Source organism: Poeciliopsis prolifica, unplaced genomic scaffold, assembly GCF_027474105.1.
Source record: "Poeciliopsis prolifica strain line A6 unplaced genomic scaffold, Auburn_PproV2 SCAFFOLD019, whole genome shotgun sequence".
NCBI lineage: Eukaryota > Metazoa > Chordata > Actinopteri > Cyprinodontiformes > Poeciliidae > Poeciliopsis > Poeciliopsis prolifica.
The window spans coordinates 2271617-2286341 of record NW_026562394.1 but is presented as its reverse complement, the minus strand read 5'-3'; the positions used below and the strand labels follow the sequence as shown (position 1 = coordinate 2286341).

Sequence of the window (14725 nt, the reverse complement as noted above, 5' to 3'; positions counted from 1 at the left end):
TGTGCACAGACAGTTTTTTCAACATTTGTACATTGTATGGCCCCGTGTTCAGTCCTAACACAGACTGAGTGGCTTCATTCACTTCCTCTGCTGCCATTGCTAAAACTACAGGTACACTCTAATTCTAAAACAGCACAGAAAGTCAACGTCCTCATTCACGACTTTTGCTTCTGTTTGTTGATTGACCTGGTTAAAAATTGACCGGAGACAATTCGAGTCAAAAGGAGAAAGCCCAGACTGTGCTGGAAGTGAGAATTTTTATTTTATTTTTTATTTTTTGCATGATTGCACAGGAAGGCAATGGCCAGGCTGAAAAAAATGCAGCCATAACCTATTCGATCTCTCTGTCTTTGGGACAAATTAAAAAGCGAACAAGATCTTTAAAACAATTTGCAACTGTATGTCTAAATCAATTGGAAAAAGATAGACCAGACAGTAACAGCATGTAGAGATGTTGCTGAATACCACACACCACATAATAATCTCATCTTTTAACTCCCTAACTTTTAGATAACTTCATGGGTTGTCTATGATTACAATATCATTATGATCAGTCAGCTCTGGTTGGCTGCTCTTTTATCAATAATCCAAGCAAATTATGAGGACTTCAAGTTGAAGCCATGCGACGAGATGAATCCCTATTTGGTTTTAAAAGCCATTAAACAGGTTCATCTAATAAAACGTAAAATATCCAGTAAGATTATTTTACAGATTCTGAATCTACAGCCATGTAAAATAACAAATATTTGGGATACCCTACCTCTCATGACTGACATGAAACATGGTGCTGTTTTGCAGTATCTTGCTGAAAGACACACCTTATTTTTAAAAAGACAACTTTATAACAAATCTAGAGCAAACATCCAGAAAACTGCAAAACAGCTGAAACACTGAGTTCCTTTAAATAAAGGCTAAAACCACATCTTTTTAGAGTTGCTCTTGAGCCATAATAAATGGAACATTGAACAATATATTCGACATGTACCGATGATTTTGATGATAGTATAGTCAAGATGTAATGTTTGTCACTGCTTTCTCAATTGTCCACTGTATGACTTTTTATTTTTGTGTTCTTTCAATTGCTTTGTTGCTGAAATGTGCTATTAACTTAATTTATCGATCAGTGATATGCTTCCCTAAGAGGAAACATCACTTTAATGCCTGCTCTTCAGTAAAGTATGGTTGGTGCACACATACTCCAGCACTGCACCACTTTCATGTTGTGTTTATGTTCTGTTTAACCCATTTTTGTTAAATTAACCCATTCTACATTTGACCCAGGAATTGGTTCTGTGAATAATCCAAATAGTTTTTAATTTTGCAGTGTTTAAAGAGTGGGTTGTATTGCTTATTCAAAAATTAAATCCATATACTTGGCTGCTAACAGTTAACAGCTCAATTCTGTTCAACTAAATTAGTGTAGACCATGGCCTCTATTTAATGACACATGCTGTAGAAGCATTGTTAAAGTATATTTGGCACTTCCTTTTTAACAATTGTCAAAAATGTTGAATAATTACTTCTGAATGTAAAGAAAGAGTCAGAAAACAGAACATTAAAATACAAATAGTCCCATCTCTGATTGTGATGCATTGGTATCTTTGTTGATAAAACTCCATATGTACGAATGAGCCAACGCTTCAGTCACTTTAAGCCTGCTAAATAAGTAAGAGATGTCACTCAAAATTAAAATGTAGCTTGATGTGCAGCTCTGCAGATCAAAAGCTGTCGAACTATCTTAATTATTCCTTTGTCCGCTTTCTCATCAGTTTTTAATTATTCCTCCAAGTTTTTTAATTAATTTGTTTCAAGCCACTTTGTTTCGGCAAAAGCATGAAACAAAATGTTCGGCTGAGCCACAGGGAGGCAAAACAGACGGAAGTTCTTTTTAGTTTCTTAGTGAATGTATCATGCTTTTTTTAACTTTCAAGAGATCAAACTATGAATCTGTATTTACAAATCCCAAGGCTGGTCTGAAAAGAATGGATAATATGTGGCCAATGGGAGATTTTCTGTTCAGCGCCTGCTGGAGAATTCAAGTCTCCGACGCAAGCCAATGTGCACCGGTGAAACAATCACAGAGCAGGAGTTGCATGAGTCTGCTGGGAGCATCAGCTGGTCCCAGCAGAGTCAGCATCGCTGTTCGACATGAAACACTGCTGGGGTGTTTAGTCCACTGAGACTCGTCACCTGCTGCTTGTCAGTAGGGAGCTCATGAGGCAGATTGGTGTGGGTTAATGTTTCCAAACATGGCAGCACTGCTAGGCGTGGGAACAGACATGAGGTGAAGCCACTTCATAGGAGAAGGCTGGACCATCAGGTCCGAGTAAACATGGTGGCCATATTGTTCCTCACAATGGAACAATGTGGCTCAGTTTGAGCTTCCAGTGAGGAAAACAAACAAACTGCAAAGTGCAGTGTGGAGGTATGGAAGCAGCAGTGCATAACAACAAGAGCAAATGACCTCACCTTTAGAATTAATGGGTGTTGTAGTTCATCTGACAACATGAAAAATAGAGTGGAGTGTAGGGGTGAGTTTGATCTCAGGCACAGGTGTTTCCAGTTTGAATAACTTTAGTTCATTCTTAAAACCTGAGAAGCTGCTTGTTCAAATTTACTAAATGTGGACTTTGTCAGCTTTTGTTCTTTGTAAGCTTGAAAAAAAAATGAATTTCTGAGTTTCATTACATAAGGAAAAGAGAGCCAAAGTAATCTCTGGACTTACACAAACGGAATCATAAACTTTAAATTGAATGTTGGTTATCTGAGCAAATACAAATAGTGAATGGAAGATGAATAATGTTTGGCTGCAAGTCCCAAGGGTCGGACATCAGTATGTCAGTGAATAATAAAGAGGAAAAGAAAAAATCCTTGCTGCAGTGGCTAGATAAAAAAAAAATCTCTTCTAAGAGAAGCAGTAAGGGTTGTTAACTGATTTCACATTCATGCTGCTACATTTAGAGTTACAGATTAGGTAACACTTTACAATGTTTTTACAAACATTAAATAAGACATAGAGCACCATGCCAAGAAAGATAAAAAAAACCAACAACCCCCCCCAAAAAACCCATTTTGTTCTATTGCGCTGACAGATCTCAGTTAGAATCCAGACACAAATTACCTGCAGAAGAAATCCAAGATGTTTCATTTACAATTTGCCATATGAGATGAAACTGATGCCACAAAGTCTGAAAAATGTCAATATGGTCACATAACCAAACCCTGATGAAACCGTCACCCTATATCTCCACAGTGACACAAACTTTTTTTAGAAGAGAGACAGAAAAACTGGTTATTAGGAAGATGCTTGGAGCTACATATATGTTGGTCCTGCAGAAAAACCCGTTTTAGGCTGGGAGAGAGGTTTCTCTTTTAGTAAGACAACTGCAAATGAGTAGACAGAATGTTCTAGTTAGAATTTGTGTAAAGACTTAAAAACAGATTTTCATACACACTCTTAATCCAGACTTACAAAGTTGAAGCAGTTGTGCAAAGAAGAAATTGGACACAAATGAATTCTCTAGTTTGGTAAAGCCGGTAGAGACACACTCCAAAAGTCTTTCAGTTGTAATTACAGCTAGTTTTGACGTCAGAGGGCTGAACACACAGGATGTCGTATATTTCTTGAAAAAACTGAAGATACTTTTTCATCAGAAAAAATTTCTTGCATAACATAACAAAAGGTGAAAACTAGAAATAGTAGGAATACTTTTATAAGGCACTGTCAATGCAGTCACTGGTATGAAGCACACTTCCAATTTTATGCCTGCGAAGCAGCTTCATGTACATATGTAAAAAACTGTCCTCTCTGTTAATTATAAGCAAGCAGTGCACCATAGTTGGAGGGAACAGAGAACACGTTGTTCTGTTATGAATTATTTCTTCAAGGTTTTTTGAAGGAAGCAGGATTTATATCAGAATTTGTGGGTAAAACCATGAATCATTCAATATTAAATAATGTATTTATGTAGCCCTGGAAGCAGAGTATGGATCCCCATCCATACTCTATGCTGCCATTTCTGGCCTGAGTTACATCTGCTGATAATTACATATGACTGTATTTTCTTCCTTGTCCAGATTATTCTGTGCAACATAACTCCTCCAGCAGACTACCGCCACTTTGATGTGAAATCATTACAACTTGAATTTATAAGACCTGTGCTCAGTGAAATCTGACAGGTGGTTCCTTTTTGTGTGTCAGTGAAATTATGACGGAGTGTCTGGTTTTGATCACGGGTGATTCAGAGCGACTATGTTTAATTTGTTTTGACCAGCTGGCTGCATCAGTCGAGCCAGCCAAAATCTGCAAAGACCGAGAGCCAGAATGGTGTTGCATTACAGGATGTAATAAGAGTGGTGTAAAAGCATACTGCTGACAGAGACTTTCCAAATGAATCAGGATGCCACAGAGTGGTGAAAAAAGTATTTGGCCAGCTTGCAGAATTTTTCCTGGGGTTTTATTTGTCTATTCTTTTGTGACACCTAAAAGTTTAAGATAAAGCACATTTCTATATTGAGTGAATACAAACCACAATTTACAAATGGTCATTTCACACATTAAGAAAAATACTGTACTGTCCTAACCAACCTGGTCCAATATGAAGAAGGAATTTCCCCCTAAATCTAACAGGTTGTAGCACCAACAGCTGCCATGAAAGGTTTGATGAAACTTGCTATGCGTCTTTTGTGCCTCTGTGAGTTGAAATGCAATTCAGCATTTTCTCATAGGGGGCAGATTTTCATCAAATTCAGCCACTCATCCAGATCCTAAAAGACTGAAGCAGATTTTCACTCTGGAACCAGACCATCTTTGTTCTGTCTTTTTCATCTTGTTGACTCATAAACACTGACCTTTATTAAAGTAAACAAGGTCAGGAGAGCATTAGAAGTCAAGCTACATTTGTGGATTCCTGGACAACTTGTTGACACACTCTTGTATTTTGCTGGTTACTCTTCTGTATTCTTTTCATTTGTGGAAAACAGATATTTCCACATCACAGATTTTGACTCAGACATAGATTTGTAACCTTTTCTTGTGTGAAAAATATAGATTTTGTTCTTGAATTTCTGTAGGTCAGAAAATAATCTGTTGCTCCCTGAGATAATTTATTCTACTTTTTTGTTCTTTGACAGGTTCTGGTTAAGGTTGTTTTTTTTCATATACAGGCTGCCAGAAGTCATTGTTTGGTGTGGCAAGTAAAGGTGAACCCAGCTTTCCTAAAAATATGGTTGATCTGTTTTTCTTTTTCACATCGTTAGTTTAGACCATTTGTTCCCCGTAATAAATAAAATCATCATTTGAAAACCTCTTTTGTATTTACTCATTTCATATTTGGCTCATGATAACCTTCATTTAATAATATAAATCAATTAAATGTTACAGAAAAAGCATAAACAGAAGAAATGTAGAAGACTGCAAATACTTTTTCTCAGGACTGAGCCAGTCCCCAGCGCTGTGGTCGGGGATAGAAGTTGATCGCAGGCTCCATGTAACCTTAAACTTATTGTGTCTTTTCCCGCTCCCTACAGCACCTGTCCCAAAAGGCAAATTAATCCCATAAGCAACACATATCCCCCCTCTCCACTTCTGTGCTCAGACATGACACATCTGTCTCAACAATTATCCATGGCCTGACATGCTTCTGGAGCAAATCACACAGTCCTTTGACTTGGAGGCTGTGGTTTTTGTAGCATTTAGTCTCAGTGATGGACAGTATAGAGTTTATGATGCTTCTCTTTTTCCTCTCACCCGCGCTTCCTTCCCTATCGCCTCTTACAACCTCAATCAAAACACTTTCGTCATGGTCGGGACAGGAAAAAAAAGGAGAACAAATGTCAGATTACTCTGCAGTTGACAACCTATCTGTGCACTCTGAGGTGGAAAGAGGACTTAAAACCTTGAAATTGCTTTGGTGTCATTACCTGAATAGCATGTTTTTCTATCTGTGAGATGTATGCTTCTCTGTTGTGTGATTGCACAGAAGCCCATTGAAAAGCAATGCGATGCTGAGTCCTCTTGCAGGCAATGTGATGCGGTGCCCAGTGCTCAGGTGGTGGCAGCCCTAATGACACGTGGCTTTCGGCTGTTCTCAAGCCGAATAAACAACATCATCAGTAGCCAATCACAGGCTCCTGCACAAGGCCCTAAAGATCAAAACCACAGGGACAAGACATGCCTGTGAAGGCTCTTTTCATGCGTATTTACACAAACAGAACAGATGTACTGCAAAAAAATATTGTTTGTTTTTTGCAAATATTTCTCAGGTTGACCCAGACATTTACTTATAGATTATTTTTCCACCATCTAACATTGTTTTATGTACAACTGCAGTGGAAAATTTCAAGGGAGACTAGAAAGAAAAGGATTTTTCTTTTTTTTTTTTTTTTTTGCCAAAGGTGAGAGCATACATTATGAATGTGAACACATAAAGATCCTTTCACATCCAACTTTGAAGCTTTGATCTTGCTCTTTGAAAAGAAATGGCCTTGATTGTCTTTTATCTTTATACAGAGGGAGAATTAACATATGGCTCCTCTCATGGCAGACACTGCCGATTATAGAAAGACAAAACCAGCGTGTCATATGTGTTAAAGCAGTAGTGCATCAAACTATAAAATATGGAGCTTGTCCAACATTAGTAGGCAGTGTCTTCAAGAAAAGGACCTTTGCAATAATATTTGTACAATGAGCAATCAAAAAGTTATGAATTACTTATGGGATGCTCCATGTTTCTGTGAATAACTTAGAAGTATAAAGTATGACTAAATAATAATGAAGAAAAGATTGGGACCATTTATTTTAGGTTAAAAATACTGTTTGTATTTTTGCTGTTTGTGTGACAAAATGAGAAATTATACTAAAAGCCATTAAGTTGAGATATTAGTTGAAAGGATTAGAACATTAGCTTTCAGTAAGATATGTACAAATAAAACAAAGCCTACTTTACCAACATGGCTCTTCACAAAGATCACAGAAACACAGAAACTGCCCAAATGTCCGCATACACACCAAGCAGTCAACCAACTTCCTTTGGGCCTTTCTGCATGAAATACCTAACATTAGCCTCTAAAGCCAACATATAAATCTGATATAGCATTATTCAGCTTCCAGTTATCAAAAATGTGAATTCCACAAACAAAACTGTGTGTGCCACCACACAATTTTGTGTGTTAGTCCATATTACCTGTTTATGTGGATGTGAGGAAGGACTACAGTAGATGGACTGCATGTTCCCTTTATTCACCTTTTTCAACTTGCTCAGTGGGTTGTGTGCTTGGAATTGTAACTCACAGCAGTACTTGATTACTTTGTCAGTCTCTCTAAGTGAGTTTTGCTCTTTGAAGAAAATAAGCAGCACCTCTGACAGATGATGTCCACCAGTGGGTCGGAAACGCTTGCAGGGGGTTGGGAGTAATGGTCGACAATGACACTGCATCGCATCAAAATAAAGGGAAATTATATTTTGCTCTCTTCTGAGTGAATATTCAATTACAGTATCATCAAACATGTCAAGTTTCTTTTTTCTCTACAGGACATGTTTCAGACCTCCCAAACAGAGCTCCAGATCCATGCAGAATTTCTTGTTGCAGGCATATTCTTTCTTACTATTTTCATATTTCAAACTGTGTCATTCGCTCATCCTCTTAAGGAGTCCTCTGGGACTAAAGGCAATTTAGGTCTCATTATGAATCCCAGCACTGATATCCAATTCATTTCAAACCAGCTACAAATCGTTTTTTGTAAGAAAAAGTAGCCAACGGAGTGAAGCGGATAGTCAGCATGAACTTGATGATCAGTCATCTTACAGTGCCAATATTTCAGGAACATAGCACAAAGACTAAAATTGTTCACCTCATATAGAGAGTTGGATAGTGACATTAGAATAAACGAAAACATGTTTTCAAAGTGTGCAAAAGTGGATTCATTGACCAAGCTATATAGTGCCATCTCCTGGCCGAACTGGGTACTCACTTTTTCATAGAAGTTTGTTTTCATTTTATAGCTTCATCCTGACATTAATAGATAAAAAAAAAACACAAGTTGTTTTTCACCTTAAATTATATATTTATGCGCAGTGCCTTCCAGAAGTATCCATTTAATATTTATACCAGTTTTACAATTTGTCACATTACAACTACAAACTTTGGTGTATTTTGAGGACTTTATATGAAAGACCAAGACAAAAATAGTGTGCATTTAAAAATGGAACATGGTTTTCAGTCATTGTCTTCAAATAAAAATCTAGATAGTGATTTTGTATTCAACTCGAAATAAATCCAGAGAATACACTGGATTTATAATTCCTGTTTTAAATGGCCTACTGACCCTGACGAGAATATACTCGCAGTAAAACATGGTGGTACTGGGATAATGCTTTTTTAAGGTTGGAAATAATCTGTCACATTTGTAAGAGTTTTGAAAAATATGTATTCTTTTGTGGGAGGGAGTTTATTTCAAAATGTCCTCGGCTTTTGTTCTGAAAGGGAACGGGAAGAGGAATGTCGTCTCGTGGCTTCTTTTTTCAACCAAGCACCTGCTCGCTTGGTCAAATATGAAAATGGCGGCTCTGTGCAGTGAGTTCGGAGATCTGGCACAAATCAAGAAACAGCTAATATCTGTCATATCGTTGTGTAAAGAAAGAGGACTTTTGCATAGCGCGAAGTGGTAAGAGTACGAGATAAAAAATGTGCCGTTTATTGTGTGTCTTTTTGCAATTTGACACAGAAAAATAACTTAAATAAACGCCATGTCTCTGGTGTTAGCTAAACTAGCGCTGTACATGAACATGTTTTAAGCTAAAACATAGCAGGTTTAACGACACTGTTTGATTAAATATGTTGATGTTTGCCAGTTAGTGACGGTATTGAATTTTCGTTTCGCTTGTTATTGCTGTAGACAAGTAAACAAGCGGGGTAAATGCTAATATTTGCATTTCAGGGCTTCTGAGTTGGCGTTTGCTTTGGATCCCCTTCCCAAGGATAAATTGCCCCCAGAACCAGCATTTACTGAGGTTAGCTCACTGTCACCAAGGTCTGATATTCAGTGGGGATTTTATGCATGAATAATAAAGAAAAAACAAAATCAGTAATGATGCAGCTTGTCAGAAATCTCATTATTAGCTCACTTGTGTTCATTATTCAATCGTTTTATATATATTTTTTATTCAATATTTGAAATTACATTGAAGGCACATTAATCAATTTGTATAGCTTTGTGGCCATGTGCTTTTATTATGTACATGTATGTAAGTCAATTCATAACTCATAATTTATTGATGACTCCATTGTTTCATCTTTCCTCTTTTCTTCTGACGTTCCCTACTAAGATTTATATCAAGTGTGGGTAAAAAGGTGGAAGTGAATATGCATCCAACTGACTAATGAAGCTGAATTTTAATGCATGGTACCAGAATTATTGTAGTCTACTAAATACTTGTGTCGTGGCCATTTATGTTAAATTTTGTGAATTATAATTTGTAACAATTTAGTTTCTTTTTTGGGTAGTTAGAATTTATTTAAGTTGATTTAGAATTGACATTTGTAAGAATTTTGTATTTGGAATTGTTTAGAGTAAGACTATGTTAATTGTTAGACCCTCCCATTAATTTGAGTAATTAAAAACACACTGGGTGTTGGGTGCGGCAAAGAAAATTTGTTTGGTAAATGTCTGGTGTGTTGAGGGGAGGTGGTAAAATGATTTTTTGACCACTTTCTGGAGCATTTTGTTGGACACCTTTTTAAGATTAATTTTCATTTTGACTATGTTTTAAGACACTTTAATTATGTATTTTTTTGTCATTATTTTTTCCAAGAAATAAATTATTTTTTACAAACATTGAAGAAGTGCGTTCAAAATCACCGCCTCTTAACACCCACGGCCTTAGATGGAAATTTGGATTTTTTTGGAAAATAGAAGGCCGTGACAACTTGATCCAAGAAGTCTTTGACAGAAGTGACATGTTTTCTCTGGAGCCAATTTTAATCAGATTTTTCATTTAAATGCATTTTTTAAAATTCAATTTTAATTTAGACTTTTTGAGATTTGTTTGAAGTGATATTTGATTTTCTGTTGTTGGACAAAAGGTATTGACTCAACGATTTTCAATAAGGCAGTGTGCATAATTCTCTTTAAACGCATACTGCCCCCTATTGGCCAATTTTTCAGATCAAATTTAGTACATAAACACGTTTAAGTTTATGGGCTTTTTAAATTTTTATTGAATCATGTAATTACGAGGATTGAAGAATGTTTTCTTACCATTGTCTGCCTCTCATACAGGAAGACACACAAGACCTGGATGCCCTCACTTTGGCCAAATCCTACTTTGACCTGAAAGAGTATGACCGTGCTGCTTACTTTCTAAAGGGCTGCTGTAGCCAGAAGGCTTATTTCCTCTACATGTATTCCCGCTATCTGGTAATATTCAATAAACACTTATCTGTCTCTGATTCGCGTGACAATTTGATCGCTCTGTTTTGGAGGCATTTTTATGAATAGATGCCTGTTTATTTTTAGTCTGGCGAGAAAAAGAAGGATGATGAGACTGTAGACAGTTTGGGTAAGATCCTTTTTATCTACACCACTTAGAGAACAGAGGAGTTACTTCTCGGAAAGCGTTTGTCTGAATCTGTGTGGTTTTAGGTCCTTTGGAGAAGGGTCAGGTGCGTAATGAAGCTTTGCGAGAACTGAGAGTTGAGCTCAGTAAGAAACACACTGCAAGAGAGCTGGATGGCTTTACGCTGTATTTGTAAGTGTTTCTTCTACAAAAAGATACTCACTAATGAGATAATTCAGGTGGACTACAAATAAACTTGATGCCATATGTGTGTGGGTGTGTGTGTGTGAAAACAGGTATGGGGTTGTTTTACGAAAGCTGGATCTGCTGAAGGAGGCAGTGGAAGTGTTTGTGGAGGCAATTCAAGCCCTTCCTCTTCACTGGGGTGCCTGGCTGGAGCTTAGTAACCTCATCACAAACATCGAAATGGTAACCATCTTTTGAAGTTTCTCGTGTTTGTCATGTTACAGCTACAAACCTTGGAAGTTTTTTTTCATATAGATTTTATATTTTCTGCTCTCTTTCTACAGTTAAAGTCCCTGTCTCTGCCTGACTGCTGGATTAAAGACTTCTTCATGGCCCACATGTACACAGAGCTCCAGATGATTAAAGAGGCTTTGCAGAAGTACCAAAACCTCATCGAGGCCGGCTTCTCCAAGAGCACCTACATCATCTCGCAGATTGCTGTTGCCTACCACAACATTAGAGGTTTTCAAACTTGTTTCAAGGCCAGTTTTAAATGTCAGGAAAATGCTGTGTGAGCAGGAGGAATCTAACGGTAATCTGTCTCTGTTTATTAAAGATATCGACCAAGCTTTGGCGCTGTTTAATGAACTTAGGGAGCATGATCCGTATCGTATCGACAACATGGACACCTTTTCTAATTTGCTATATGTCAAAGTAAGTTTACAGCTTCTATATGTGTTGTCTCAGATTTGAGATGTAAGCACATGATCAATAGGGATGAAGTGGATTTCATGAAAATCCAGAGGTCCCTTTGTTTCTTTATTGAGTCAGTGCTTTGTGTCTTTACAGAGTATGAAGCCTGAATTAAGTTATCTGGCCCACAACCTGGTGGAGATTGATAAATACCGAGTGGAGACATGCTGTGTTATTGGTAAGCAATAAGTTAATCCCATTGAGAATAGAAAAATCACAGATGAACGTCAATGCATTATTACACTTTGAGGATAATCTTTAGACTTATTTACAGTCTTGAGTTTGTTCCTCAAAGAGAGTATGAGCCGTGCAAAACATTGTTTCCACATTTTGTCTCCTTGCAACTGCAAGTCAATATATTTTGACATTTGCCCCAATTCAACATGAAGTTACGCAATTGTAAAGCAGGAGGAAGATTCTCCAATGCAGTATTAATTTTTTGTTGCTGATGAAAAAATATATACATATATATATATAGCATGCTTTTGTATTCAATTTCCCTTACTTTGATACCAGTAAATATAATTCAGATAACTAAATTTCTTTCTGAAGTCCCGTAGTGAGAAAATGGAGTTAGGAAGAAACAACATGGACGAAGGTGTTCTGGTTTCATCAGATCAATATTATATTTTTTTGGTGTTCAACCATGTTCCACTAAGCATGAGCTTAGGAGCAGCATCATGCTGTGATGTGGGGAAACTTGTCAGTTGTTGGGAAAGATGCAGAGAAACCCGGAAGAAAACATGTTGGAGGTTTCTGGAAAGCTGAGGCTTAGCAGAGTTTAAATTTGCAGCACAGTGACAACTCTTAGAAAACTGTCACAGCTACGAAAGAGAAGTTTAGATTGAAACATGGATGTTAAAATCTCTGTCACAGTCCAAAAATTAAACCAATGTTTTCTGTGGCTGCAAATTTGAAATTAATGTTAAGGTTCTCTCCAGTCTGAACTATTTCATAAAAAACAAAAGGGCAAATTTTAAGTGATAGCACATGCAAAACTGATGTAGACTTTTCTCTAAAATATTGACACTGAGCTGAATTCCAATACAAACACTTTTCTTGTTTGTAATTGAAGTGCATTTAAAAAGCCAAAATATATTTTTTCTACTTTGTGCTGGACCATCACATAAAAGCCCATTAAACTATAGTTGTAGCTACAGCTTGACAGAATGTAACAAAGTTGTCAAGGTTCAAAATAAATCAAACTTAAAACTGGAAGTAAGTCAAAAACATCCCGTCATTCAACTCTGACCCTTGTCTCTTAACCAACTGCCTGGACCTCAACGGGTTTCTGAGGAGAACTTTGTTTCATTTAAAGGGAACTACTACAGTTTACGCTCTCAGCATGAGAAAGCAGCTCTGTACTTCCAGCGTGCGCTGAAACTGAACCCTCGTTGTCTTGGAGCCTGGACCCTCATGGGCCACGAATACATGGAAATGAAGAACACTTCAGCCGCCATCCAGGCCTACAGGTCGGATAACGTTTTGCTTTAAAACCTGCAGATCTCATGTTTTAAAGAAATGTTACCTCTGCTTGTTTTTTTCCCCCAGGCACGCAATTGAAGTGAACAAGCGGATTACCGTGCCTGGTATGGATTAGGTCAGACATATGAAATCCTTAAGATGCCTTTTTACTGTTTGTATTACTACCGAAAGGCTCACCAGCTCAGGTTTGGATTAATTTATTTTTTAATGTTTATATTCAGTTTAAACACATTGAACTGATTTGATCATTTTGCCTCCAGACCCAATGACTCTCGCATGTTGGTTGCATTGGGGGAAAGCTATGAAAAACTCTCTCAGCACGTTGAAGCCAAGAAAGTAAACATCTTGCAGCTATCAGCACCTTGGGTTTATTTTCTAAATATTCAGCTGTTTTTTTTTTTTTTTTATAATTTTTGTTTGAGATATTTATTCTTCTTTTGCAGTGCTACTGGAGGGCTTATTCTGTTGGCGATGTAGAAAAAATGGCTCTTCTTAAACTGGCAAAGTAAGCTGTTCTCATTTGTTAAAAAAAGTGACATTTAGCAATTTAGTGTTTTAGTGTTGCACTAGTTCCAGCCTAGTTTGGACATTTAAATACTCTTTAAAAGTAAATGACATACATTATTCCATCTTCTATTTTCATATTTCTACATCCATTGATATCTCCCCTTAAATAAATTAATTTTTTTATTGGGTAGAAAATGGATCAATAACCTCGGTTTTAGATCATTTGTAGCTAATTTTTCAGCTTCTTTTTTCATTAAATGTAATCTCATCCCTCCACAGGCTCCATGAACAGCTGAATGAGTCTGATGATGCTGCTCAGTGTTACATGCTTTACATTAAGGACATTTTCTCTTATGGGGTAAGAATTTGGTGGAATATGTATTGTAACTTTGAATAGAAAACTTCTTTGCTATGTTCAGCTGTCAGCTTTGTCCTCAAAAGCATTTAATTCAGTTGTAGCAGCAGGTTAATTTGTATGTTTTGAATGACACCTGAGGTTGAATAGTATTTAAGTGAGTGTGTTGAACTGAATGAGTCTTTTTAATGGCAATGTTCTTTCAGGAACAACTGGAGCATGCAGAGGTGAGCACAGCTCTGCGCTACCTGGGTCAGTATTATTTCAAGAACAAACTCTATGACGAGGCTTCGGTCTGTGCGCAGCGCTGCTGTGACTACAACGATGTAAGTTTTAAACATGGAATCCATGATTATTCTGCCAAAGTCAGTAGTTATATTGATTGATCGCTCTGTAGGCACGAGAAGAGGGGAAGGCTCTGCTGAGGCACATCTCACAGGTCAGAGATCAGGTGGAAACGCCTTCAGCAGATCTGTTCACTCCGCTCTCAAACACCACACCGGTCAGGAGGGTGTCTCCCCTGAACCTCATCTCCTTCACGCCATGATACTCCTTCTACGCAATATGGACAGAAATGTGCTGAAAATAAACAGTTTTAATTGCAAATATTTGTCTGTTTATGTATTTAGAGAAATGTTTTTTTTTTTTTTAAACCTTCCAGTTAATTTCTAATAAAGTACATTGCCAAATGCAAAAGACTGACAATATCTGATATCTTTTGTGTAGCAAAATATAATGAGGACAAAAATATTTGATTATTTTCCTACTATGTATTTAAAAATAGAGTGAGAAATGAGCATCCTACCTTTTGGTCTTTTGCATTTACAACATACAATGAATGCTTCTCACCCCTTTAAACAAGATCAGTTTGATTCTTGTGCCT

At 37.1% G+C, this 14725-nt stretch overlaps 1 protein-coding gene across 1 annotated transcript; it reads left to right on the top strand.

Moving 5' to 3' along the window:
* The first annotated feature begins 8543 nt into the window (after nt 1-8543).
* cdc23 (CDC23 (cell division cycle 23, yeast, homolog)) lies at nt 8544-14448 on the top strand. The gene is given in 17 exon segments (XM_055043831.1): nt 8544-8665; nt 8939-9011; nt 10280-10417; nt 10517-10559; nt 10643-10748; nt 10853-10985; nt 11087-11264; nt 11359-11456; nt 11592-11673; nt 12814-12967; nt 13047-13066; nt 13069-13165; nt 13241-13316; nt 13424-13485; nt 13767-13845; nt 14049-14168; nt 14240-14448. Coding segments are annotated over 17 exon segments (1722 nt in total). The 5' UTR covers nt 8544-8552; the 3' UTR covers nt 14390-14448.
* The last annotated feature ends 277 nt before the right edge of the window (nt 14449-14725 follow it).